General features: G+C 55.4%; 2 protein-coding genes across 2 annotated transcripts in view; both read right to left on the bottom strand.

The window, feature by feature from the left end:
- Positions 1–9,044, bottom strand: part of SRRM3 (serine/arginine repetitive matrix 3) — a 29,100-nt gene extending 20,056 nt beyond the window's left edge. The window contains exons 1-2 of the mRNA XM_075771332.1: positions 8,881–9,044; positions 538–793 (exon numbers count right to left, since the gene is read on the bottom strand). Of these exons, the coding sequence (XP_075627447.1) occupies positions 538–761 (224 nt within the window). The 5' untranslated portion in view covers positions 762–793; positions 8,881–9,044. The remainder of the gene's footprint in view (positions 1–537; positions 794–8,880) is intronic.
- An 8,384-nt stretch (positions 9,045–17,428) lies between these two features.
- Positions 17,429–26,413, bottom strand: MDH2 (malate dehydrogenase 2). Its single transcript, XM_075771321.1, has 9 exons — positions 26,244–26,413; positions 23,947–24,115; positions 23,108–23,191; positions 22,000–22,109; positions 21,379–21,504; positions 20,631–20,708; positions 19,328–19,427; positions 18,738–18,889; positions 17,429–17,738 (listed from the first exon to the last, which is right to left on the bottom strand). Exons 1-9 carry the CDS (start codon positions 26,310–26,312, stop codon positions 17,607–17,609), a joined length of 1,020 nt encoding a protein of 339 aa, XP_075627436.1. The 5' UTR covers positions 26,313–26,413; the 3' UTR covers positions 17,429–17,606.
- Between the last annotated feature and the right edge of the window lie 6 nt (positions 26,414–26,419).

Here is a 26,419-nt window from a genome sequence, read left to right as displayed (position 1 = left end):
CTGCCTGGCCAGGGGCACGGCAGGACAGGGGGGATCCTCTCACCCCAAAACTGGGGGGAGAGAAGGAAGGCAGGACAAACTGAAGCACCAAAACAGCCTCACCTGGGACTAAACCCCAGCTCTCCTTCATCTCCCCAACACGAGAGACCAAGACAGATCATGTCCCACCCCAGGCGTGTGGGGCACGTGCTGGGTGGCACTGACAGCTTGCATGACCATGAGCAACTCGCTCCTCTTCCTGCCTCAGCTCTCCCGGCACGATGAGCTGGGAGCCCAGAGTTCCACGTGGAGGGGCCAGAGTGAGCCTCCAACGTGTGTGTGGATGAACTCCTGGGTCTGCCTTTCTTGGAGGCATTTAGCTTCACAAACCAACCCACCAGTCCACCCCAAAGTGGATTTACTTCCAAGTGGGGACATTTGCCACATCAACCTATTTTTTTAGAGAGGAAAAAGGAGGAGAACAAGGTGCAAGTGGGTCAAAAAGATCCCAAGCCATGGAGTTCACCTCCAGCCCAGCCCTGATCCCCCGCCACTCACCCCTGCTCCTCCATCATCTCCTGCAGCTCCATGCACTTCAGCTCCACCCGCCGCTTGCGCTCATGGTCCAGGATTTCCCGGTGAGCCTTCTTCACCAGGCTGGGCTCCACCAGGCGCACCTCCTCCTCACCCTTGTGCCACGTACCCGAGGCACCGGGCTGCGAGAAGCCATTGGAGGCTTCCTGGGGCGAAGGCACGTCAGCCCCGTTGTTGTAGAGAGCCATGCTGGCGTGGGCGGCCCTGCCGCCAGCAGCACCTGGGAGGGAGAAAAAGAGTTGGGGGTCAGTCCCTGCCCCGGTTTCCCTCTCACCCCATGACAGCGAGGAGACCCTGCCAGGACCTGAAGACAAAATTTGTCTCCAAAGAGGTGTGGGCACAGCAGGTTGATGGAGATGGTGACAGAGATCTGGATCTTCTGCCAGCACCCTTCCTTGCCCTTGCCTCAGTTTCCCCATCTGCAAAGCAAGGCTGGGGCTACTCCCATCACCATGCTGCGAGGGCTGGCTCATGGCGCAGAGAGGAGGATGCTCTGCACCAGCCTCGTACTGGGGAAAGCCTGGCAAAGCGTGGGTCTGTGGCACCCGGAGCCATACGGTAGCTGCGGGACAGGTGGGCAGAGGTCCCTCCGAGCCCCACGGACCCTGCGGTCAGCTGCTGCGGGTTTGGAGCAGGGATGGACATCCATCCTCACGGCCCTCGGGGACAGCCCTGGGCACTGTCCCCACCCAGCAAGGGGATGGACCCAAAGGCCTCACATATCCCCTTGCACCCCGCAGCTGCACTGGCCACCGAGGATGCAGCCATGGGACATCCTGATGTCTGGCCCAGCCGATGCCCGCTGGCAACGGCCTGGCACCCTCCGGCAATGGCCCGGTGCCAGCTGCAAGGGCAGGTGACGCTCCCCACCGGCTGCTGCCCGCCTGCCTTCTCCCTGCTCTTTCACCTTCACGTGTCCCTGCCTCCGCCTTCCGCCACCACAGTCAACGTGTCCTCACTTGGCTCCAAAAATAACCCCTTGGAAGAGGACAGCCCTTCCCGTGTGGCACTGCCGCGCTGAGGCTCCGGCTGATGCTCCCTGAGCCTGGGGGGAGGAGATGCTCCCAAATCTCCAGGAGCACAGACACAACCCTGTCTCAGTGACCTCAGGCCATCGGTGCACGGCTGAGCACCCATTCCTCGGTCTCGCCATCCTGCGATGCCCCGGTTCCCCTGCCCAAAGCACCAGCCCTCTCCCCGGCACGGGATGCTCCCACCAAGCTGGCTTTGGGCTCAGAGATGCAGCTTTTGTCAGCAGCCGCTTCTCCAGGGTGTTTCCATCCCAGGGACCCCGCCGGAAAGGCGCTGCCAAGGCTGGGTGCTGTCTGCACGTCGTTGTCTACGTGGGAAGCAGCCGGCCCTTGCCCGTGATGCCCGGGGTGTCTGAGACACGCCGCCTAAGGAGGATGGGGCCAAACGTTGGCCCGGGGAAGGAGGGATCCCTCAGCCGAGGGCATGGGCGTGAAGGCAGGACGGACGGACCACGGACTGATCCGCACCGTTTCGAGGCCAGGGAGGGCTCGCTGCTCCCACTGTGCTGTTCCAGCGGGACGCCAGGCGGTTCAGAGCTTTCTGTGGCCGTGCCAGGTGGGACAGAGCCGGGGGGGGAACGCAGATCGCCCGCAAGAGGCTTTGAGGATGTTTCTCCACTGTTTGAGGAGAGAAAAACCCTCGGAGCCCTCCCCGGAGCGGCGGGGGCCCCAGCCTGGTGAGAAGGCATCTCCCACCCTGTGGCATCCCCAAGGGACACCCCCGGCTTTCCCACTGCCGCTGGCTGCCCCACGCACTCATTTATCTCCTGACGAGCCTGCCCAGGGAGGACAGCAGCTGACTGCTTAATTACAAGGCTTTTTTTTTTTTGCTTTTTTTTCCCCATTATTTCCGTGCAGAGAGGAGCCGGCAGCCTTCATCTCTGCAGAGGCACGGAGGAGCAGGCAGTGGGAGATGCTGCCAGCAGAGCAGGAGCTGGCCAGGGCTCCCTGCACCCCCAGATGCTCAGACCTGTTAGAGCAACCAGAGGGTCCCTTGGTCCCCCCCTTGCCTGCAGAAGGAAGGGCAGCACCCCCGTTTTGATCCCCATGACACCCCGCAGCAAGGACCTGCCCCATTCAGCCGTCCCTGCCCAGGGCGACCCCGAACTCACCCCCCTCCATGTCCCAGGGTGGCCCTCGGCCAGAGATGGGAGAGATGCTGCAGAAAAACCTGGCTTGGGGGTTCCTCTTCCTCTTTCTCCCATCAGGGCATGAAGCCAAAAACCGGGAAGGAAATTTGGGAATGGGGGAAGCTCCCCACTGGGAAACCCTCACCCACCAAGGGGCTCGGGGAATGAGAGGGGGAGGGAGAGGACGCCTTTCACAGCAGCCTCGGCTTGCTTTCCCCCAGCAGGAATTAATTTTATCCTGAGCCCAGCAGTGGGTAAATTCATTGCTGCGAAACCTTGCGAGCGTGTGGGATATTCAGCCGGGCAGGTAGATGGAGGAGCGAGCGAGATAAACCGGCAGCTGGACGGTACCTGCGGGTGAGGGCTGCACGGTGGGGGAGGCACGGGGATCCCACCGGGAACTGCTCCCTGTCTCCGTAAAAAGGATCCAGCTGGAAGTATCCCCCTTGTACCCTGGGCCGGGCAGGTGGAGCCAGCCTGGGGATGGAGACTGCACTGCGTCCCGGTGTCCCCTCAGGCGTGAGCAATAGCCACCGTGAGAGCTGAGAGCAGCCACCCTGCCTCAGCCACGGCACGGGCGGGAAAACAAAGGAAGAGAAAAACCACCCGCGAACCCCCTCCGGTTACCAAGAGCAAAGCCGGACCACAGGCAAAAGCTCTGGGTGGAAAATGGAGCCAGTCCTACATCTCTGGTGACAATGGGGACAAGGCATGGGGGCAGAGGGAGTCCGTGTCCCCCAGGCTGGATCTGTGCCCTCCCTGTCCCCAGAGGACACCCCCAGTGACACCCTGCACAGGGGCAGCCCTGCACCCGCAAGGGACGGCTCGGGGACACAGGGTGGCCGTCACCACCGCGACCTCCCTCCATCGGCCACCGCGCGGGGACCGCCCGGCTCTGCCAGCTCACACCGGCACCAAACCCGTCAGCGAAGGCAGCACGGCCCTGCCCGAATGGCAGCAGCTTCCTGCCTGGCTCAGCGCTCCCCCCAATAATAAAGACGATGGTTAAATATTTCATTATCTGCAGTAATTACCCACAAATCATCAAGCACTGGCAGCCCGCTGCCCGGCCACCTCGCCGAGAGGGAGAGGAGGCATCTTGGGGCGAGCACTGCGCCGTGTCCCCATGGACTCCTAAAGGCTGCAGGATGCGGCCGGGGACAGTCGCTGGCATCTGTCCCCACCACCCAAATCCCCTTAGTGCCACCCAGGAGAGCTCAAACTCTCCGGCACCACGGGCTGGAGCTGCTGGGGAAATTCCTGAGCAAATCTCTCTCTGCCCGTTTTGCCGAGCCATTCACGCACACGTGTTGAGATCCCGATCCTCCCCGCTGGCGCTCCACGTGCCACCTTGGGGCTTGGGGACGTCAAAACACCCTTTTAGCTCGCAGACGCTTTCTGCTGCCGGGATTAGAGCTTTTGGAAATGTTCAGAGCTGCCCCGTCCCCATCATCCATCCTCATCCTCATCTTCCATCCCCATCTTCATTCTCATCCTCCATATCCATCCTTCACATGTACACCCATCCTCCATCTCCAACCTCCATCCTCATCCACATCCTCCATCTCCATCCGCCATCCTCATCCCTATTCTCCATCATCATCCCCATCCTCCATCCTCATCCTCCATCCCACGCCTCACGCCACGCACAGGGACCAGCCCGGCACGCCGCGTCTCTCCCTCCCTTCCCAGCCACGCTGAATCGCACCCAGGGTGCGGAGGACCCGGGCACCAGCGTTGCCAGCTGGGCAGAGGCCAGGACGGACAGAAGGACACACACCCCGTGCTGTGCCCCTGACACATGGGCAGGACAGGCCCCGCCAGCTCGGGGTGCAAGGATCAGCCTTGGAAAGGAGCTCCCTCCCTGTGGGCTGGGACCCCCGGGACGCGGCCGTCCCCCCGTCCCAGCCCTGGGGCCATCCAGCCTGGGCTTGGAAGGGAAGCTCCAGCCCGATGAGAAAAAAGAAAACAAGGAAAATGAGCAAAAAAGTGTTATTTCACCAAACTGCTCTTGCCCTTTTATTTTCCAGCCCAGAAACAACCCCCTTCCCAGCCGACACTGCTCAAATCCCGCCGCGGGCACCGCTCGGCTCCCCGGCCATGCCCGCAGCACCCGGGGCGCGGGGCTGTGCTGGAGGCAGCTGCCCGTCACTCCTGCCCGCTGCCGCCGCAGGGCCCTGCCACACCGTACTGCGGATGAAGCCGCTTTCCCAGCGGGAGCGGGGATGGCAGCGGGGGCTGGCGGTGCCTGGGTGCTCTCCCGGCATCTCCCCCTCGGCGGGGAAAGGCGGCAGCGGTGCCTGGGCATCCTCCCCTCCCCGCCTCGGTGCTAATTAAAGCCGCCTCCGGCCGGTGCTCGATTAATTCTCACCACATCCAGCTGCACCAGCCAGGGCGACGGTGAGCACCCGCGTGCCGGGGATGCGGGCACGGGATGCAGGCGGCGAGCCCGGGCCTGGACCACTCGTGCACCGAGTGTGCCAGAGCTCAGTCTCAACAAGCGGGAGACAACCCAGCTGAGGGCAGGGACCCTCCAGCCCCACCGGAGACGGTGAGAGGAGTGGCCCTCGTGGTTCCCTGGCTGCCGGAGTCTCATTAGGGCACACCACCACCTACCGAAATCATAACCCTGTCCCCAAAGTGTTTACAGCCCCGTCCCAGGCTGCTCCCTGCCCGTGCTGTGGGGACGGCTGGGAGAGGGGCTTTTTTTTCATGACGAAAAAAGGCTAGAACGTCATGGCAAGGCAGCGGCCTCCTCTAAACATCTGGCCAGAATTACGAGGAGGAAAAGTCTGGGGTTGCTGCCATTAATTGGGCCGACTTTCTCCAGAGCTGCTTTCACCAGCCCCAGAGAGCCAAAACCCATGAGTCAGACCTCGGAGAAGCAAAAAAAAAAAAAAAAAAAAGGTAAAATTGGCTTTAAAATTGTAGCCAGTTTGGGGCTCGTTAGCGCTGCCTCCCAGTGCCGAGCCGGCAGGGATCCTGCCGGCGGGAAGGGGCAGCGGGAAGGGGTTGGTTACACCCGTCCCAGCCCCTCCATCCGTATTTTCCTGACCCCAAGCCCAGAGCATCCTTTGCTCTAACTGCCCGATCGGAATTTGACCCCTCACAGACTTTAAAGTAATTAATAAAGAATATACGGATGTTGGCTGGGGGGGGTCATGAGCTGGGTGAGGGCTCACTACTGCTGCTGCCTACCTACGTCTGTGAATATATATATATATATATATATTTTTAAATAGATGAGGAGGCTGGTGGAGAAGCTAAACAGTTGCTAAGCAACCGGGCTCCTTCCCAGCTTGGGGATGTAGGGATGGGGGAGCCAGGGGTGGGGACGGGTCCCCCCCCACCGGACAGGCACCGCACAGGGGTGTGGGCAGCGGGGATCCATCAGCTCCCTTGGGAGATGCGCAGGAGAAAAGGGCCCAAAGGAGGGCGAGGAGCTGGGCTTCACTCCTGTCCTCAAAACGCCGTGGCCAAAGCCCCCCCAGCCTGAACCCCTTGGGCTGCTGGGGAAGACCGAGCAAGCCCCGCTCCCAGCTCTGGCTGGAGGAGAGCTGACGGGGAGGGGGGTCACGCCATGATGGGGACCAGCCCCAGGGGACCCCCGGACACCTGCAGTGATCCCATTCCTGAGCCAGGGATGAAGGAAAGGAGGAGAAACACGTCCAAGTGATGGCAGCAAACCCCCGTGCCGAGCAGAGGCAGCGGGTCCAGGCGATGGGTTCCCCTACGGGACCCCCCAGCCCCGCACCCCCCTGGCCTCGCTCTCCCCACCCCCTTGGGGCCACCGCAGCTGCCAGCAGCCGAGGGACCTGCAGGCAGCCCCAGCAGGCAGGGCTCGGGCGCTCGCTGTCCTGCCAGACCTGCACCATCCCAGAGATGCTTAAATAACGGCATCTCTGGGCGAGGACAGAGGGGGGCACCGGCCAATCCCCCCCCCCCCCCCCCCCCCGATTTTGCATCCTTGGGGACATTTGCTTTGCTGGGCAAGGAGTCAAGAGGAGGCACAGGCAGCCCCATGGCCCATCGCTACTTGGGGGGGACTAATAATAGTAATAAATAATAATAATAATAATAATAATAATAATAATAATAGCCAATTTCAAGCATATGGAGGGGGGGTGACTGTCACAACAGGGTCACCTTCCCTGACGGGGACACAATGCTGGTGAATGACCCCTGGGGCCAAGCGCTGCAGGTATGGGGGGGGTCACGGCCGGCGCAGGGGGAGCGTCCAGCCGGGGATCCCCCCCGCCGTGGCTGGCCGGGCGGTTGTGTAACGGGAGGAGCTATTCCGGGGTTTGAGCACATTATATAAGCCACAGGCCACCTGGCCGGTGAAAACGGGAGCTGGGAGACAGGGAGGAGGAGAAGGAGGAGGAAGGGCTTTTGGGATCGAGGACACTCCTGCCGGCAGACCCCCTGCAGCAGGGACTAAACCCACGGGGTGACCTGCACCCCCCAGGCACCCCCTGCCCGGAGATGTGGGGTGAGCCCCCTCCACTCCCCCCTCCAGCAGCTCCCAGGACCAGCTGCCATGGGTCCACCCGTAGCCAGATCCATCCCCCGGGCAGGAGACCCTTTGCTTGGGGGGGTGGGGGAGCCCCATTTCCTTGGCATCAGGGACAAAGCCAGCCAAGACGCCTGCACTCCTCCGCCTGCCTGACAAAGCCCCCGCTTGTCGTGCCCAGCGGTGACCAAGGACCGAAGGTTCCCCTAAAAGCTGCCCAATTTCTGGCTCCAAAAGCCCCTGCCTCTCCCTGCACGCGTTGCCAGGATGAGTCCCTGGGGCAGGGGGAGGCAGGCGGGATGCGGGGGGAGGCAGGCGGGATGCGGGGGGAGCCATCGTGTGAGGTTGTGCTGGCAGAGAGGGACAGAGCCAAGATGCTGTGTCTTTGGACACAAGCACCACGCGCTCCTGTCCCCAAAATCCCCCCCACTGAGGGTGTCCCTATGCTCCTGCCAGACACGAACCCACACACCAGGGCTGGGAGGCCAGCTGGGACACGAGCACCTGCACCCTACGAGATGGTCGTCGGCATTTGCCATCAACCTGAGACGCCCCCAAACACTGGCAGCCCCCAGTTGCCCCCCACCCCCGCAGCAGCAGGAGCGCAGACAAGCCAAGAAACATCCACAGTCTGAAATCTCTGCTCCGCAGGGGATGAATGAACCCCGTGTCCCCTGAAAGCCACCTGCTCCCCCGAGCCGCGGCCCCTCACCACCAGCCCCCCGCAATGGCACAGTCCGTCCATCCCCGGGGCCAAACCTCCCAAACCCGGGAAGAACCAGCACAAAACGCTCCCGAAAGCCACCCAGCCGCCGCTCAGGCTCCCCCGGCTGCCAAGCCTTGCCCCTCTCCTTCCCCCGTGCAACACCCGCAGGGTTTGAAATCTCACCAGCCGAACCCGGAGCTGCAGGGCCCCCCTCCCCGGCACAGCCTGGGGGTCGGCATGGAAGAGAGAGGGGTTTGGGGGCTCTTAGCTCGGCCTCGTCTCCCAGCTGCACCCCACAAGGCACCAGCATTTGCTGGGGGTTCATTGCCGTCCCATCCTTCCCGGCCCCGTGGTACGAGCCAAAAAAGCGCTGCTGGGGGGTCCCGGCCTGTGTCCCCACAGCACGTGGGAGAGGGACGCGGGGTGCCCCCCCAGCCAGCCCCCTCCCTGCACCGGGGAGCACCTGACACATCCACGTCCCTGGAGGGACCCCCTGCGCCCCAAAGAGCGTCTCACCTCCAGGCTCCTGACCCCATCCCGCACCCCCAGGAGCATCGCACCCCGGGGACACCCCTGCCACCCGCCTCCCTCTGGGGTCCCCAGCCACGCCAGCACCCACGAAGCGCTGCACCCCTTGCTCAGCCCTGCCGTCCGCATCCCTTTGGGGACCCCAGTTCCCCGGCCCCGAGGAGCAGCGTAACCCCCCCCATCCCTTTCCCCTCGGGGTCCTCAGCCCCCCTGCCCCCAGGGAGCATCACAGCCCCCCCCCCCGCCCCTGTCCCTCGGGGGTTCCCAGCCCCCTGCACCTCTCAGCCCCCCCCCCCCCCCCACCGGTGTCCGGTGGGGTCCCCACACCCCCCAGACCCCCTCCCCCCCCACCGCCCGGGGCCGGCCCGTCAGCCAGGCCCGGGCCCGGCCGCGCCTCACCTCGCCCCGCCGCCCCACCGGGCCCGGTCCGGCCCGGAGCCGCCGCCGCCGGCCGCTGCCTGCGCCGCCCCGCTGGGCCCGGCCCCACTCGGCCCCGCTCGGCCCCGTTCGGCCCCGTTCGGCCCCTCCCGGCCCGGCCCCTCCCGGCCCAGCTCCCGGCGCGGCGAGCGCGGCCCCTCCTGAAGTGCTGGACAGCTCCGCGACACAGAGCCGCCCGCCGCGCCAGCGCGCCGCCCGCACCGCACAGCGCCGCCTGCCGGGCGGAGGGCCGCCCGCACCTCCCGGGGTCCCCCACCCCCCCGCACCCCCCCGGACACCCGAGGTAGCCACCTACCCCCCATCTTGTGATAGAGCCGGCGGCTCCCCATCTCCCAGCACCTGTAAGTCTCCCAAATGCCCCCTCCACCTTCCTCCCCACTTCTCAACACCCACCTGCACCCCCAAGCCCCCAAATCCCCCCAACAGCCCACTCCCCCCCCCCCTCCAGTCTCCAAAGCTTCACCTTGGGGTACAGCGCCAAACACCGGCCACCAAGGCCCCTGCTCTGGCCCAGCTGCTCACACCTGAGGGATGCAATTGCCAGAAAAACCCCCATCCTGTACCCTACCCTCTATCCCAGCCTGTATCCCATCCCATCCCATATCCCACCCTGTATCCTACCCTGTACCCCACCCTGTATCCCATCCCATCCCACCCCATCCCATATCCCACCCTGTATCCCATCCCATCCCACCCCATACCCCACCCTGTATCCCACCCCATCCCGTATCCCATCCCGTATCCCACCCTGTACCCCACCCTGTATCCCATCCCATCCCAGCGGGTACGGAGAGATTTGGGCTGGGTGGGGGAGCCAAGCGAGGGCTGGGGCGATGCAGGACGTGCCAGGTCCCCACCGGGGATGTTGCCCAGTGCTGCAACACAAGTGATGAGTCGGTGTTAACGAGCCCGTAATTAATTCTCATTTCCTCCAACGATGTCAAGCACTTGCCCTGCTTGTGGGCTGGTAGCCGGCGAATCTCAGGGGGAAGCTCCCTGTACAACCAGTGCCACCAGTGCTGGTCCCAGTTAGCCTGGTGCGGAGCAGCAGCATGGCAGGATCAGGCCGGAGGAGGAGTGCTCAGCCGGGATGGAGCAGGGATGCCAGGAGGGAGCAGGCCGAGTGTGAAAAGAGAAGGTGCACTGAAAATCCCCAAAAGGACCAAAAAATAGCGAAAGCCCCTGAGGCAGCGCTGAACCAGCCCTGCGACGCTTGGGGTCACACTTAGCCCCCCCAAAATCACCCTGTCCCGTGCCATCGTGGTGGGGTACAAGGTACCCAAACCTCTCCAAAACCACCCAGAATGCCCACACCGTGCTCACGGCAAGGGACGGGGTACCCAAAGCACCCCAACGCCACCCCCTGTGGTCATGGCGAGGGCTGAGCTGCCCAAACCAGCCCAAAGCCATCCCGGCTGCCCTGCCGGGGCCCCAGCCGAGGACACCGTGCGCACCTGGCTGGGGACACCTCGTGCCCCCCACCCTGTGTCTCAGTGCATCTGCGCTCCCTACAGCTCCCTCCTTAATTTGGCTGCTCCTTTCCAAGCAGAGAGCTAACAAAGGCACCGGGGTGTTGCTCTGCAGTGGGTTCGCCCCGGAGGGGAGATTTGGGGAGGGAGCTGCACAGGAGACAGGGAGCCAGAGCTGGGGGTCTAAGGGGGCTTTGGGGGCAGCCCAGACATCCCCCCACATGTCTGGGTGGGGAATGTCTCCACAGTGGGTGGCAGCTGGGTGATGCTCTGCTCCCCCGGGTGCTCTTGGCAGCACTGGACCAGGGACCAAACCGCTCCCAGCAGCACTGCTCACAAGCGCCAGCACAAAATCACTCATCATGGCCAGAGCCGCTGCCCCTCCCCTTCCTCCCCATCCCCACGCACAAGGGACAGGGGGTCCCCGTGGGTCAAGGTGGCAGCAGACCATGGGGATGGGTCTAAGCGGGGGGATGGTGCCCAGCTGAGACAGGATGGAGGGAGCCAGCATCCTCTTTCCACGAAGATTAAACACACATTTGGGGTTGTTCCCAGCAGCTGCTCTGCAAAACCCACGGCCCACGTCCATTATCCGTCACCCTCTCCTGAGGTTAAACTCGGTGGCGTGACAGGGCCAGACTAAAACTCCCCATCTGCTGCATAAGGAGGGGCTGGGTCAGCCCCCCTAAACATGGGTGGGTGGGATTGGGGGGCAGCTCAGAGCCCCCACACCTCCTCAGCATCACCACCCCTGGACCAGGCACCCTGCCCAGAGGGGAGCGAGCGGGCGGATGGAAGCCGCGGGCGGATGGAAGCCACGGGTATTACAAAGCCACGGGCAGGAGCCCGGCCGAGGGCAGGGGGTTCTGCAGCCACATTGGGCGAGCGGGGACACCCACCAGCCCCCGGTGCCCTGGGGACACTCCCCAGAGAGCTGCTCCGGGCCAGCGCCAGCCACGCACCGCCGGCAGCCACCCACGGGGTGCGAGATGTCCGTGTCCTCCCGTGGCAGGGCTGCCTGAGCGTGCACACACGCACACACACGTGTGCACGCACACATTCAAGCAGATGCCGCACACTGCTCACCCCCAGCTCCAGGGCAGCCTGTCCCTGCCTGAAACAGCCACAGGAGCTGGGAGAGGGGCTGCAGGAACTGCAAACTGTTATTGTAGGGACTACTTAAACAAGGGGCTTGGCTGTGCACTGGACCGGCTCTATTAAACTCTGGCCAAGCAGCAGGGCTGAGTGTGAGAGCTGCAGCGCAGCCCCCCAGGCATCCCCAGGGCTGCTGCTGACCCCCCCCACCCCTGCCTTTGTCCCCCCTGTCCCCCCCCAGGGTGAGAGCAGATGCCACCTCCTAGGAGAAGCCTCCTGCGTGGCCAGGGCCTCTCCTGGTTTAATGCCGGAGGGGGAAAACAGCCCATGACGGGGAAAATCCGGCATCCCCAGGGTAAACCCGTGCCCTTTGCACCACCGTTATCTTTCCAACACCCGCAGCGTCCGCAGAGCTGAATAATGCATCAGGCCAGGGGAAACAAAGAGGATGGGGGGCTGCGGTCGGGCCCACCCGCAGCAGCAACAGCAGCATGGGGAGAGCGTGGCACGGGGGGGGCAGCAGCCCCACGGCGCTCCCCAGGCCTGGCTGGGCGCTGCGGGGAGCCAGGGCTTTGCAGCGGGGCCACGTTGGGCTTTGGGCAAGAGCCTGGGAGAAGAGCAAGGGGAGATCTAGTACAGCCCAGGGTGCAGGATCCCAGCCAGAACCATGCCTGGAATGGGATGGAGAAAGGCAATAGCCATCCAGGTGAGGAAAAAAAAAAAAAAACACCAGATAAAAGCAGCAAGAAAAGGCTGCCAGGCAGGCAGAGAGCTGGGGGGGTGTGTAGGGGGGGTGTGCAGCCAGCAGAGCAGCACGAAGGGATGATCTGGTGGAGAACAAAAGGGGAGAGGATGGAAGGAGGAGGGAGAAGGGACAGTAATTGCAAATAAACAGGCAGAGCCAGCCCCAGCTGGGGGGAGAGGAAGAAAATAATCACTTGAAAGAAACAGAGGATTCGGGAAGGAAAAAAAAAAAGGCGATAAATAATTAAAGGAGATCAAACGAGGCAGGCAGCAGAACAGGCCTAATTGCAAGGATTCGTACTGAGGTTCGACATCTCCACCAGCCGCCTCCTGATGCAGAAGAAAGGGCGGCCGGGAGCGGCTCTGCCACGCGGGGAGCGTGCTGCTGGCACGGCACAGGCAATAGCCCCTGATCAAAGCCCCGCGCTGACTTTTCTTGATGCTCAGCAACCCCGCCGGAGCGGCGAGGGAGGAAACGCCAGCAAGCAGGGGAGCAAAGCAAAGGCACGCAGGGGAAGGGGCTGGGGGCTCTTACTGCACAAAAGCCCCCGGGGCACGATGGAGACCAGGGATCTGAAAAGCCCCGCATGTGCCCGGGGTGACCTTGGGCCGTTTGATCGTGACCCAACCACAGGAGGGTCCCATCGGTTTGGGCTTGACCCCATGGCCACACGGCCCTGCTCGGTGCTGGGAGGGGGCTGCTGGGTCTTCTCCTGCTGCCCCAGGGCTCCCTAAGCCTCCCAGCCCTTGGCAGGGATTTTTCTTCCCTGTGGATTTGCCTGGCCACTCTTTGAAGCCCTGGGAACCATTTTGCACCCGCGCTGTGCCATGGCGAGGAGACCCACACGTCCTGACACCCACTTCCCTCGGCTCATTCAGGACCTGCCGCTTGCTGCTTTCCTTTGGCACCTCCTGAATCCGATGAGAAACAAGTACAGGAGGAAAAAAACGACCCACCAGACCCCTTCCAGCCTGGAAGGGCCTACGAGCAGCCATTCACCACTGGAGCCAGCCTTTGCTTCTACAAACCCAAAGGGCTGTCCTCACAGAGCATCACCCAGCGCGCGAGCAGCAGAGACCCGCTGGTGGCCACGAGTCCCCCGCTGCATCTTTCCCCGTGACCAGCTCCCGCAACCGTCCGATGACACCTCCGTGACACCATCCGATCTGTCCCGGGGTCCCCAAGGACCCCCGCAGGCAGCAGGTGCCGGGGATGGGCAGAGCGGCGGCAGAGCTCAGCTCAAGCGCACCAACCTCTCCTAACAGGCAATCAAATCCCCGCCCCGGCAGGAGTCCCTGCATATTAATTGCACTGCGTTATCCAGCCATCTGTTCCCACAGCCAGGGAAAGAGCAGTCCCTTTGGTCTCCTTTATTAACAGGTTTCCCTGTAAATGCAAACAAACCCTCCTGTCTCGGCACTGCGCTCCAGCTCTGCTTTGAGGCACCCAGGAGGGAAGCGAGAGCTCGTGGGCATTTTAGTAAATCAAGAGCAGCGAACGCACAGGGGGTGATTTAATGCTGCCTGTGGCCAGGCGGGAGAGCCAGGGGAGTGGGGGGGTGGAGAGGAGAGGCCTCTGCAAAGCCAAAACCACAGATCAGATGGTTTCTGATCCTGCTGCTCACGTTAACACCTCTCACCACCGCCCTGTGAGGGAAGGGGGAAGCTGAGCTGGCTGCAGGGGAGATCTGCCCGCACCCCTGGCTGTGCCCGACCCACCTCGGGGTGCATTTCCCCACTCTCCCTTCCCTACTCACCCACCATCTCCCTGGGCAGAGGATGCTCTGCACGAAGCAGAGCCCAGCCCAGGCTGCTTCACTGCGGGGAGGCTGTACACCCCTCCTGGGGCTGACCCTGCCCACGAGCAGTGCCCGCAGCACCGACAGGCTCTGCACGGCCACGCGCGGTGGATGCCAGATCCACCCCGGCGAAACCAAGTGGGAGCTGGCTCTGCCAGAGGGTGAGGAACTCTCCATGCCTGCTGAACAAAGCATGAAGCCTCCAAAAGGGGAGCAGCCACACAAAGCCTGCTGTGAACCGCCAGCCCCAGTAAACCCAGGCTGAGCAGCAGCGAGGGGCAGGGGACCCCGACGTCTTCACAAGGTACCTCCAGCCCCCTGGTTTTGCTCCTTTCCCGGAGCCGGGAAGGCAGCCAGCTTTGGCAAGCCAGAGGCTGCACCCAGCTGTCTTCCTGTTGTTGTTTCCCCCTGCTTCTCCTTTTCCTAAATATCACTGAAATGCCAGCGATTGTCCCCAGGCTCGGCTGGGCCTGCTGTGGGGGTACCAGCCCTGCCCAAAGGCAAGCTGCTGCTGCCATCTCCCGGCTCCCACCGCCTGGAGCCCTCCCGGGGTGAGATGGGGCTCAGGGTGGCAGGTCTGTACCCCTGCCCCAAAGCACCGGCCTTTAAATGGAGTCAGGAAGGGAAAATAGTTTTCCCAGGAATGAGGGACACAGGGCTGCCAGCCTGCACCCTGCTCCTGTGGTCACCCCACCTGAAGCCACCCTGGGACACCGAGGTCGATCAGGATGAAAGATTTGAGCCGTAACGTTCACCATTTGCTTTTCTCCTTGTTCTATCCTCCCCAGCAGCATGGGAGTGGAAGGTGGGATCAAGTGACCTGACATTTGGCCATCTGGAGTATCTTTGTTTATTACTCTTAATTCACATCTCCTCTGTATTTGACACCTGGGCTCCAGCACAGAGCTGAGCTGCCTGAGGAGGAGGCAGCTCACGCACATCAACGATGCTGCAATGGAAGATCTCAGACGCTTAAAGATCATCGAGACAAAAGTCTGCTCAGTAAACAGGATGGAACCCAATGAGCAGGGCAGGGGTTTTGCCTCCTCTCAGACACAGCAGCCTGGTCCCTCACCTCCACGGGACATAAGAACCAAAGGCTGCCTGCACCAGAGCTCACACCGTGACTCAGCAAGGCAGCCACGCCACAGCGGCATGCAGGACAGAGGATGAAGGTCATGCGCCTGGTTAGAGACACAGCACCAGGAAACAACTTCCAGGGCAAAGCATCGGCTTATCTAGGCATACTCAACTAATTCCTACTTCTTCCGAGCAGGGGCACGCATGTTCAGAGAGAAGAAGTGGATGTCCCACACACCTCCACAACCTGTGATTCAGTTACCCACCAGAGCAGTGTTCAGTCAGGGGGACAGTGCGTTTGATCGAGCAGAGGACACCCACACAAGTTCATTTCTCACCTTCATCCAATGTCCTCCTGGTCTCTGCCTTCACTGCAGAAAGCCACAAGGAGTCTCATTTCCTTCCCCAAAATGAAAGCAGAACTCCAGGCACAGGGAATGGCTGCAACTCCAAGGATAAGGTATGGGATTGGGGGGGGGGCGAAAAACCCCAAACCCAAAAACTAAACAGTGCAGAAAGGGAATGGACATTGTCATCATTAAGGGGATTTCAAGGAGACCCTGAAGAATCTGCAAGTCAGCAGATGCTGGGAAATAATCCTCTTCCACCTCAGCTCCACTTACCCACGCTGTCCCCGAGTCCCCACCCATGTAAGCACAGCTTTCTGCTTGTCCATGCAATTCCCCCAGGATTTGGCCTGCTGACACAAGGAAAAGATAGAATAACCTAAGCCACACTACGAACCTCAAGTTCTAAAAATCTCCAACCTTCGGAAATCTGCTCTGTCTGCTGTATTTAAAACAGCAGGGCTGGAAACAGCGTATGTTATTTCCCTCCCGGTTGCAAGGCAAGGCTTTCCCTGCAGCCCTGCGGCTTTGTGTCGTACTTCCCCTGGACCACCTGGGCACACGCGCGGGGGGGGGTGCAGGCAGATGGATCCCCTGTTTTTAGCTAACTTGTGCTGCCTATTTCTGGATCCACAATTGCTGACAGGCCTGCAAGACCCCTACCCAGCTGCCTGCTTTATCGCAGTCTGCCCCGCGCTTCCCGCTTGCTTTGAACACAACGCCCAACCTGCGTTTACTAGGCCTGGCCAGTCACTCCTCTGTGTCCTCCAGTTCCGACATCCTCCCCTGCCCCACTCCAACACGATCTTTAATTCTATAATCTTTAATTCTATTAATACCACCTAATAATTACTTTGTTCCAAGCCTGCTGAGTAATGACTGCTGACGCTTCTGTTTCATTACTATTCCTGTAAAGAAACCGAGCTTTAATACACAGAATTTCTGCAAGGAGGAGTGACAAGAACTATGCTTGCTGTCCTCTCTCTGCCTACGTCTTCCACAGAAGGGAAGACCCAAGCACTTTATTCTCAATGCATCTTCAACAGGGTCACAACTGTGTCATCCAGTTCAGAATGATGAAGTAATTAAAATAAAAGTAAAACCAGTTCAGATAGCTCAGAAAATAATTAGAATACAAGTGGGAGGAAGTAAAAAAGGCAGTGACCAAACAGCATCTGCTACCTTTAGGTCTCTTCCTTAAGAGAAGCTTCTACACCAGGTTCTCTTGCTCAAAACGACACTCCCCTCAGCTCCTCCAGAGGTGCTGGGCTTTGGCATTTCCTTCATCTAATCAAAATAAAGTCTGTTCAACTTAGAATTCAACCTACGTGGATTAAAGCAATTTAAAGCAATAGGGTAAGCAGCCCACAGAACACGGAGGAATAGCGAATTAATAGCTTCCTTCATTAAAGCTTACCTTCAAAGAAGTCAGCAACAGAACTCATCATCATCATTTTCCTGCAGACATTTATTTTTATATTCACAAGAGGATGAATGTAAAAGAAATTTATGTAGATGCTAAATCAAGGCTTTTGTTCCTAACTAGAAAGAAGTCACTCTCAGCATTTTAATTATTTTCTTAGAGCACGACTGACGTTCCAACTACTGTGCTCTTTTACGAACTCCTTTAAAAATCAAATTACGTAAGAGATTAAGGCAACACAAGGTAACAGAGGTAACATCACCTCCTGAAAAAAAAAACAACACAAAAACAAACCCACACTTCTTGGATCACTTCACTCAGTTATCCCTTCTGCAAGCCTCTTCACCCCACCTTGATCTTACGTGATCACGCCTGGTTTCCCAGCTGCTGCACCACACAAGTAACCCAAGCCACAACCCAAGCAGCAGCAGCAGCGCTAAGAGCAATCAGTTCCGCCGCTTCAAGGGGCTATTTCATCACTACTGAAACTGATAGCCTTTCCGAGACCTACCGCTTCTACCTTCAAAAGACAAGCACATCAGGACAATTCCAGATGGTACGCTGAAAAAACGAGGCTGTTTTATTGATGATTAGACTCTGCACTGGCAACAATCATTAAGCTAATACAGACAGACTTCAATCAAAGCATGAGCTTTGAATCAGAAGCCGTAAAGTGACATGATGCCTTAATAAATTAAGGAAGTTGTAATTCCTCTCCATCATCAACTCTTCACTTGAAGTTCTTCGCAAACTCCTCTCCTTTCTTAATAGAAGCCTTCAGCTCAGACATGGCCTCGGCAACCATCTTCTCTTCAAAGGGGGAGATCTTGCCAATACCTAGGTTCTTCTCAATTCCATTTTTCTGAGGGAAAGAGGATTTAAGGATTAACCATTCATCAAATGGCCTAGAGAGTAACTTAACAGCTCTGAATAAGTATGATCCAGTTAAGATGGAGACCCAGCCTGGGACCTCTGTCATCTCTAGTCTGCCAACCCTGGGCTTTCTGGCAAGGCTCAGAGGCCTCTTATTACTTGTAAGAGCTTCTACAGCCTTCACACACTTCTCTCTCACTCTTCACACTGGGGTGTGAAACTTGAAGCTAGGCCCTCAGCTCCTTCAAGAGGAGACCGATACCAACTGCTCCCTCATGCCTCTTCCCATGGTCAAGCCCACCGTTTGGCGAGAGAATCCCTCTCCTCTGGTGTGTGCCTTTTGTTTGCCACTGGCTTGCGGTCTGAAACCTCTTCAGAGTTGCACTCAGGTTTTCGAGATCTCATGCCTACATCCAAATTGCTCCTCCTATTCCCTCACCAGCTACCACCTAAGACAGCACACACCATCCTTTGCATCCCAGCAGCCACCCCAGGGCTGCAGCATCCTTGTTTTTCACTCAATCCACAGGCTAAGTGACAAAAGGAACACTTCTTTCAGAGTTCAGGAAAGGTCCTGAAAGCAATCTACTAATCCTAATCCATGCTGTAGTTCCCCATGTGCCTCAATTTGAGGGATTTGCTTGTAGCAGATCAAGCTGAGCAGACAGGATTGCTGACTCTGGTTAATCGTATGAAAGCCCTTCAAAAACAGGCACTGACTTGAGGTAAGCGTGACCTCTTAAGGCAAGTCTGAATCTCTGGTTACTCAGCGACCTGCAGTCTAAGAGCAGATAAAAGCAGCAGCATCCCTGTTGAGCATGAGGTATATGCCTAAGAACAATACCCGAATATTCAAGAACTCTTAAAGCTATGCTCAGCTTTTAATATCAGTGATACCTAGCATTAGACTAAATTGAAACCACTGAGTAAAACCACAGGACTAAATCAGTAGCTGCTGTCTAGAAGCCCCATCATTTAAAGTACGTACTCCTAGTAGCAGAGGTGTAGAGAAGTACGGGCTCTCAGTTTCTTCCGATCGAACAAAGGCACATTCAATAACCCCTTCCTTTCCATTCATTGCATCCACCAGAGAGAACACAAATCGAGCGCCAGCATAGGCCATAGACAAGGTGGCAGATCCTGTAAAAGTTAAAACACTTAAAACAGATCACATTGAAATTTGATACTTTCTTTAGCATCAAAGGCTTCCACACTGATACGCTGACAGAGCTGCAGCGGCGCTGACTTCAAGCTCACAGCCAGTTTGATAAAACAGCAGCTTTTGGCCAGCTACACGTTATTTAGTTGACTGAATTTACAGAAAGAAACAGCTTAATTTGACAGAGAAGATTCTTTTTGAAGCCATACGTGGCATGGAATCAGTTAATGTTTAATCTTACCTACATACTGAGCTGCTTCTACACTGTTCAGGCAGTCGCTGGCATGGCAGAGCAGCTAGAGTTGTAATCAGCAGTTCACAATTTTGCACCACAGTCATAAATAAGATTAAACTGAAGAGGACTGCATCCATTCAGCTAGCTAACAAGAACTACTTGGAAGCTGTAGTCAACAACCAACCTGCTCCTGCTTTAGCTTTGACAACTTCAGTGCCAGCTTCTTGAATTCTCCCTGTCAGCTTTTCCAGCTGATCCTGAGGAAAGTCCACCTTTGGGTTGCACTAGATTGGAAAAAAGAAATTACTATCAAATACCAGGACTCTTCCAGATAAAACCAGATACGCATAATGCCACCCACACAACACTTTCGGTACGATTACAGTTGTTCTAACAGTTCTCAACTGGGAAAATCCATTATCCCAGCTCACAGATCACGTGACAAGCTGACCAACTGCAAGTGTTCACCAAGGCTGCTAGTTATTGCATGGTCTGTAACAGGAACCCAGACACGACTAGCTTGCTCAAGGACAAACTGCAGCTTGACAGGAAAACCAGGGCTTGCCATGGTTACTTGCTAACGCATAGTCCTTTGCACCAGACAGATGTCCTCCAAGCACGTAACAGGCCTTAGGAATTTCAAAAAGCCATCTTGTAAATATTTGGGTCACTGTGGCATTATGGAAGTCAAGAGCCTTATGAAGGATCCAGTCTGCCAGCAGTATTTAGGAAGTTACTGAGCCTTCAGATACAGCTACACAAGTATGTTAAGCACAGCTGCCTCTGTCCCGATTGATGGTCTAACGAAAGCACCCTCTCGGCATTCAGTTCCTCCAAAGCCTTTGCTCTTACTCCCTAAGAGCATCCTTCTGTGAAGGATGCTTTATTCCCCACATAGAGCAAAGCTTTCGCCCCCCCCCTTTCTTGCAGATTGCTCCTTGGCCATACCCCAGCCATCTCCTCACCAAGCTGCAGCCTGCTTTAGACCTGCATTTCATTCTGGCTTAGATGCATGAAGGGAGCCTCTCCCTGACTACCAGTCATTACTGAAGCAGGTCTCCCCACACAGCTCGAGCTATGCCTCCTCATTCCAATGCTGCACGTTGAAGTGGTGTTTCTAGTCCACCAGGGCAAAATCATTTTCCTGCTGAAATGAGGTATTCATATCATGAAATACCTGTCACAAAAAATAAAAACCAAAACAAACAGTGCCTAGTCACCCGATACCAACATTAGACCTCACTTCTTATCCCAAAACTCCTTTTGAGGAGAAAGAGTGAAGCTATTTAAAACACCTAGAGGAGTTTAGATTTAGCTCGTTGCCTTCCAGGATGATGTACCTCAGCTCAGAATGAAAGCAGCCACAAGAGCAGGGAAGACGGTCTCTGCTGTATCTCAGTGCATTACATGCCACCACAAAGGCGCTTTACATCAACTCTAACGTATTGACGAGCGTGATGCCACACACAGTAGGAACTACAACTCACCTGAGAGATCAGAGGGATGATAGTCTTCCCAGCATGGCCACCAATAACCGGAACACTTACTCGAGCTGGATCTAAGCCCTAAGAGAAACACGAAACTTCCCAGCTTCTGAAGCATACAGACAAGAAAAACATTTAAAACCACCATGCTTCGTTTTCTGCCCAGGGTTTTTGGACACATCTATAACCCAGTGCTACACAGGGTAGAAGTCTCAGAGGCAGCTACAAACCAGGGACAAAGCCAGATCTACACAGCTGAACTCCAGGTTATGCTGATAACTTTAGACAATTACAGGATATTATTAATGCAAGTTCAGATAAAGAGCAGCACAAGTACAAACTCCACCAGAGCTATTACAGCAGTAACCTGTTACACCTCCTGATACTTTGCAGAATATCCTGTAACACACAGCACAGACAGTTTGACTTGCAAATACGTATTACAATTCAACCCTCTCCTCCGGTTGCACCAGCAGGGTTGAAAATGCCAACAGAATTAAAAGGAACACGTAGCTCGCTCACAGGGGACAGCTATGAAAACGAAAGGTCAAAGTCTCTTGAACCACGTTTTGCAAGAAACCCTATCCCTAGGCTCCTGTAGAGAATGGAAACAGGGAATCACTGCCTTCGCCTCTAGCTCCACAGAAATACGAGCTCTTTTAGCTCCGTGCAGTGATTTTAAAGGCTTTTGAGAGATTTGATGACCAAAGCACACCATATCCCTCCCCCAGCATCTGTTACTATGACCTACCTTTAGTTCAGCCACAAAAGTATTCGCTCTGACGATGTCCAGTGTTGTAACACCAAAGATTCTGTTGGGATTATACACACCATGCTTCTTGAAGACTTCTGAAGTTATTGGGATGGTTGAATTCACCTATAGGCAAGAACAGGCAAGCATTCATTAAAACCAGTATAATAATGAAGCCAGTGCGTGAACTGAACAAGCCAGTAAAAAACCCAAACTATACTTCCAACTTGAAGTAAACTGTAGCCAATTACTTTAATTCCTAAACTGAAGAGCAATTTACAGCGAGGCTGGAATAAAAATCTTCCATTTTAAATAACCACTAAGACAACAAATTTGTTCATTCACATTACAAAGGCTCCTCCCTTAGTGAGCTGAGACTTCTATTCCAGCTAATACACCACATCATACAGATGTTGAGATATTAAGCACAGTTTCCTCTGACTTAAATATAGCCCAAGAAAAATGGGTTAGTAGAACCAGGCTTTTAGTTCTTTTCTGCAAATACCCTGCAGACCTTAAAGACACTGGTCAAAACGAATAGGAACTCAGATTAGTATTCTCAGTCTGGATTTTTTTTTTTTTCCCCTCTCTGCATTTTCAAAGTCTCTGGAAAACGCTTACCGGGTTAGAAATAATACAGATCATGGCTTCTGGACAGTGCTTTGCACAGGCAGATGTCAAAGTAGCAACAATGCTAGCGTTGGTGTTGAACAGGTCATCACGGGTCATACCTAAAACATAACCAGTACCATATTTTAAGTTACCTATTACTACTTATTAATGGGCAAGCAACTCAATCAAAAAACAATACTCTGCTCTGGATAGAGATACATCAGCTTCTGGTTTCGTGTATTGTGTATCAAAAGAAAACTCTCCAGCTGCAATAATGAATTGGCTCCAAAGATTATCTGGCTAATAAAAGATTACTGCCCTTTCACGCAGATCAGCCCTTTTCAGGAGCAGCCAGCCAAGCTGTCAATTGTCAGAACGTATTTCACCTAGGCAGCTTGAAGTACAGTATGACCATACTGACCATCACCAGTACATCAGTGGTGCTCAGAACTGCTCCTAAGATGAATTCTCCTCCCCCTCTGCAGTCACCACCACCACTACAGTCTGAATACCAACTGCTCTGTGCAAAATATTGCTTGTTGCGTAAGCGTCACTTCTCATTTCTGTTGCAGCAACTACTTTAACCATGAAAAATAAAGAATTAGGAAGAGCTAGGCATTAGAGTCTAGAATTTTGTTACATTCCCACAGGATACTGAAAAACAGAGTAGAAATGGAGCAGGCCAGAGACATTCTAGGAAGGCTTAACAGCATTCATTCAGAGATGCTCAGAGAAGTTATCATACAATTAATACAAAACAAATGGATTCTTTCTATTCTGCTGAGAAATGAAACAAAGAACCAGTATTTTTACTAGAGTATTGCCCTGGGCAAGAAACACCAAGGGAGATTCAGGATCACTTGCGTGAAAAGTCTTTGCACCTCACCTCTACACACAAACTCCAGAAATCAATTCTCCCTGTTTTACCAGGAACCATCTAAGACAATGAGGTGCCTGATACCACAACAAGCTCTAGGTCAGCGTCATTAACAGACCACTTACATCCCAAGCCAACGCTGAAAGCAGCTAAAGCACGAGATACAGCTCTATTTGAATAACAGCACGGCAGAGACGCACTTCAAGGAAGCCCTCGGGCTTTTTATCGAAGAGAAGGTACCTGGTTTTCTAGGGACTCCCGCAGGAATAACTACAACATCGCAGCCCTTCAGACATTCTGGCAACTGCTCAGGTCCCAGGAAGCCTGGAATAGAAGACATTCAGACATTATGTTTCTGCCAGTTATTAAGTATCTGACACTCTGAAATACAGAATTGTGCCCAGAGGCACCCAATTCCTTTTTAATGTAGCCGTCAATTCAGACTTACACTGAAAAGCAAAGCAATACAATTATGGATGGACCCTATTTGATGCTTTATCCTTGTTTCAAAATTTAGAGTGAAAGTGGGAACCTCACATTCATCTATTCTGAAAACCCTCGTTCTGTATTTACTCTCCAAAAACCCTAGCTTGGCACTACAGTCAGTGCCCCCAGCAGATAGGCATATTCAAGTAAAATGTAACCTTTCAGTGATCTTAAAAAAAAAAATGAAGATCAGCAAATTAAGTTTTTATTGATTTCATCAGAACTTGACAGCTGTCCCTTCAGAAAAGAAGCACGTAGAATTCATGTACATACCCAGAGTGTGTTAAGTCTACTTGTAGTCAAACTCTTCAATTCAACACTCAGGCTTTTTTCCAAGCTGATTTTACTAAATATTTCCTACCAGTTATTAATAATTCCCCCTCAACAGCGCAACTACAGACAATTCTCATCTCCACACATATCAATCTAATCAGCTAAACCTTAATTAGTCATGCACTGCTTGAGAAAAAGCTACTTAAACTGATACTAGGCTTGAGGATCACGTGAAGATTCCCCTTCACAAAACATCTCCAAGTGTCAGACACCCAGAAGGACCTCTTCAGAACACAGATTGTTTCCAGCGCTCGCAGTACCTTTAACATTCGCTCTTGTCTCGATGTGGCTGAGGTCAGCTGCAACGCCTGGAGTGTGAGCGATATCGTAAAGGCTGAGCCTGCTCACCATCGGACTGTTCTTCAGGAGAAGGGAGAGAGGCTGACCAATGCCTCCTGAGGCCCCCAGAACTGCTACCTTGGCATTGTTCTGAGGAAAAAAAAAAAAAGATGACAAACACACTGTAGAGATGTTCTGGTAGTTACTGCAGCAGTGACCTGGGGATTTCACCATATTTTCTTTACTTTTAGTTCTATTTCCCAATTTTTTTATCAAGCACTATGCAAATTTGATTGCCTAAGCCCACAGAAAGCGATCATCATGACAGCCTCCCAGAGATCCTTAAGGTTTATTGGTAGGACGAGTTAGAGGAAAATGTTCTTTTGCGATCTGAAGCTCAAAAGGGAAGCACAGTTGGCAAAACCAAAAGGATCATCTTCCTTCAGATGGAAATGTCTGCCTTGGGCTAATGCCTGCTACCCTGTGGACCTAGTTGTGACTGAGAGCAAAACCTACTATGCAGTTTTTCTAGCTTTCATTGCCAGTATAAAAAAAAAAAATACCTTCCCAATTGTCAAATCAATACATTTAATGGGCTACAATAAACGTAATAACCATTGAATATATGTGAAAAAAATGTGTATGCCTGAAAAACTCAAAATAGTACCTGCAAGTGCCTCAAGATTGAGGCCTGAGAGCATAAAGTGACTATAATTTCCAGTTTTGATCAAGTGTGGCTGTGAAGCAAGTAAAATCAACTCTGTTGGTCTGGTGAATCAATTTAACTCTAACGTGCTCTCTCAAAGAAAGCTATTTCTCTCAAGAATGCCTGCACTCCTCTTTGTAGGGAAAGTGTCCCTAGATGAGAAGAAAGCTACTTTAAAAGTCCAGAACAATCTTAAAATGCAACACTCTGCCAAAGCAATGGAGAACCAGAGGCTACTGCAGAGATGTAACGCGGTAATACAATTACCACTGATAAGGACATTCTCTATCACATTGTCTTACCAGATAAAGCCACAATAGCTCCCCACATGAACAGCTTAATTATTATGCTATAACAGGAAATAATCTACCCAGAAGCTTGATCAGCCAAAGCTCACTCAATTTTCTTGCTACTGCAACAAATGTAATTTAGCATAAAACTCTCCAAGGGAAAGCAAAGTCTAGCATTAGTCACTGCTATGCCCCATGTAAACGACTGAGCTGATACCGTGAGGTCAAAATCTCATTGCTAATAAATTTAATTCCTATTGAAATAATTACACAAACCTCTTGTAAAGAGTATCTTTATAGCTATGATAATCATTTTGTCATATGCTACCAGGAACTATTTACGTTAGAAGATCGAGGTCGGTCTCTATCTATCTACCACGTATCAGCAGTTCTCTCCCGGTATCAAGAGTCATGGACGTTGGATTTCAGCATATTAAAGATTACTATTAACCCCCCAACCACCAGCTTTAATTCTTAACACATTTTGAAAGCAGGGGCATATTTTCAGGAGGGGAAGAAAGCAGTAAACTCGCGTATCATCCATTACATACCACCAGAAAGAGGAGCTCATAGAATCACGTATCATAGAATCCCAGACCGGTTTGGGTTGGAAGGGACCTCACAGCCCATCCAGTCCCACCCCTGCCATGGGCAGGGACACCCTCCACCAGCCCAGGTTGCCCAAAGCCCCATCCAACCTGGCCTTGAACACGGCCAGGGAGCCAGGGGCAGCCACAGCTTCTCTGGGCAACCTGTGCCAGGGCCTCACCGCCCTCACAGGGAAGAATTTCTGCCTCAGACCTCATTTAAATCTATCCTCTTTTAGTTTAAACCCATTGCCCCTCATTCTATCGCTACAGGCCCTTGTAAACAGTGGTAGATGTTGTAGTAATTCATCTAGAACTAACAGATGTGGCCAGCAAGTTGACACCTGTCGGGAGAAAGGCCTATCCTCCTCGGCTATGAGCCACGGAGCGGTGCCCAACAGCAGGGATGTTTTACCGGGCAGGGACACAGCATCAACCCAGCACCCCCTCACAGAGGAGCTGCGCTCCTCATCTCCCTCACAGCACTCCACCGCCCCCCACACACCCCTCCGCTGACTGAGACGGTGACACTCGGCGGCTACAGACGCCCCCGGCCCCTCTCCGCCGCACACAGGGAGGCCGAGGCCGCCGCCCCCCCCTCACAGAGGAGGGCCTGGGCTCGACCCCGACCCCGGCCCCGACGGGGTGCGGGCCCTGCGTCCCCTTCGCAGCCTGGGCGTGCCGACGGGGAGTACCTGGGCGGTGGTGGCGAGGCCCCGGCGGAGGGCCGCGGCGGCGGCGGGACGGGCGAAGCGGGACAGCATGGCGCGGCGGCTCCGGTGACTCCAACGACCTCCACAGCACGGCGCCTGCGCGGGAGCGGCCGCTCCTCTCGCGAGGTTTGTGTCCCCCCCCCGCTGAGTGCAGTCTC

The sequence above is a fragment of the Balearica regulorum genome, chromosome 19, assembly GCF_011004875.1.
Source record: "Balearica regulorum gibbericeps isolate bBalReg1 chromosome 19, bBalReg1.pri, whole genome shotgun sequence".
NCBI classification, from domain to species: domain Eukaryota; kingdom Metazoa; phylum Chordata; class Aves; order Gruiformes; family Gruidae; genus Balearica; species Balearica regulorum.
This window is presented reverse-complemented; position numbering and strand designations above follow the sequence as displayed.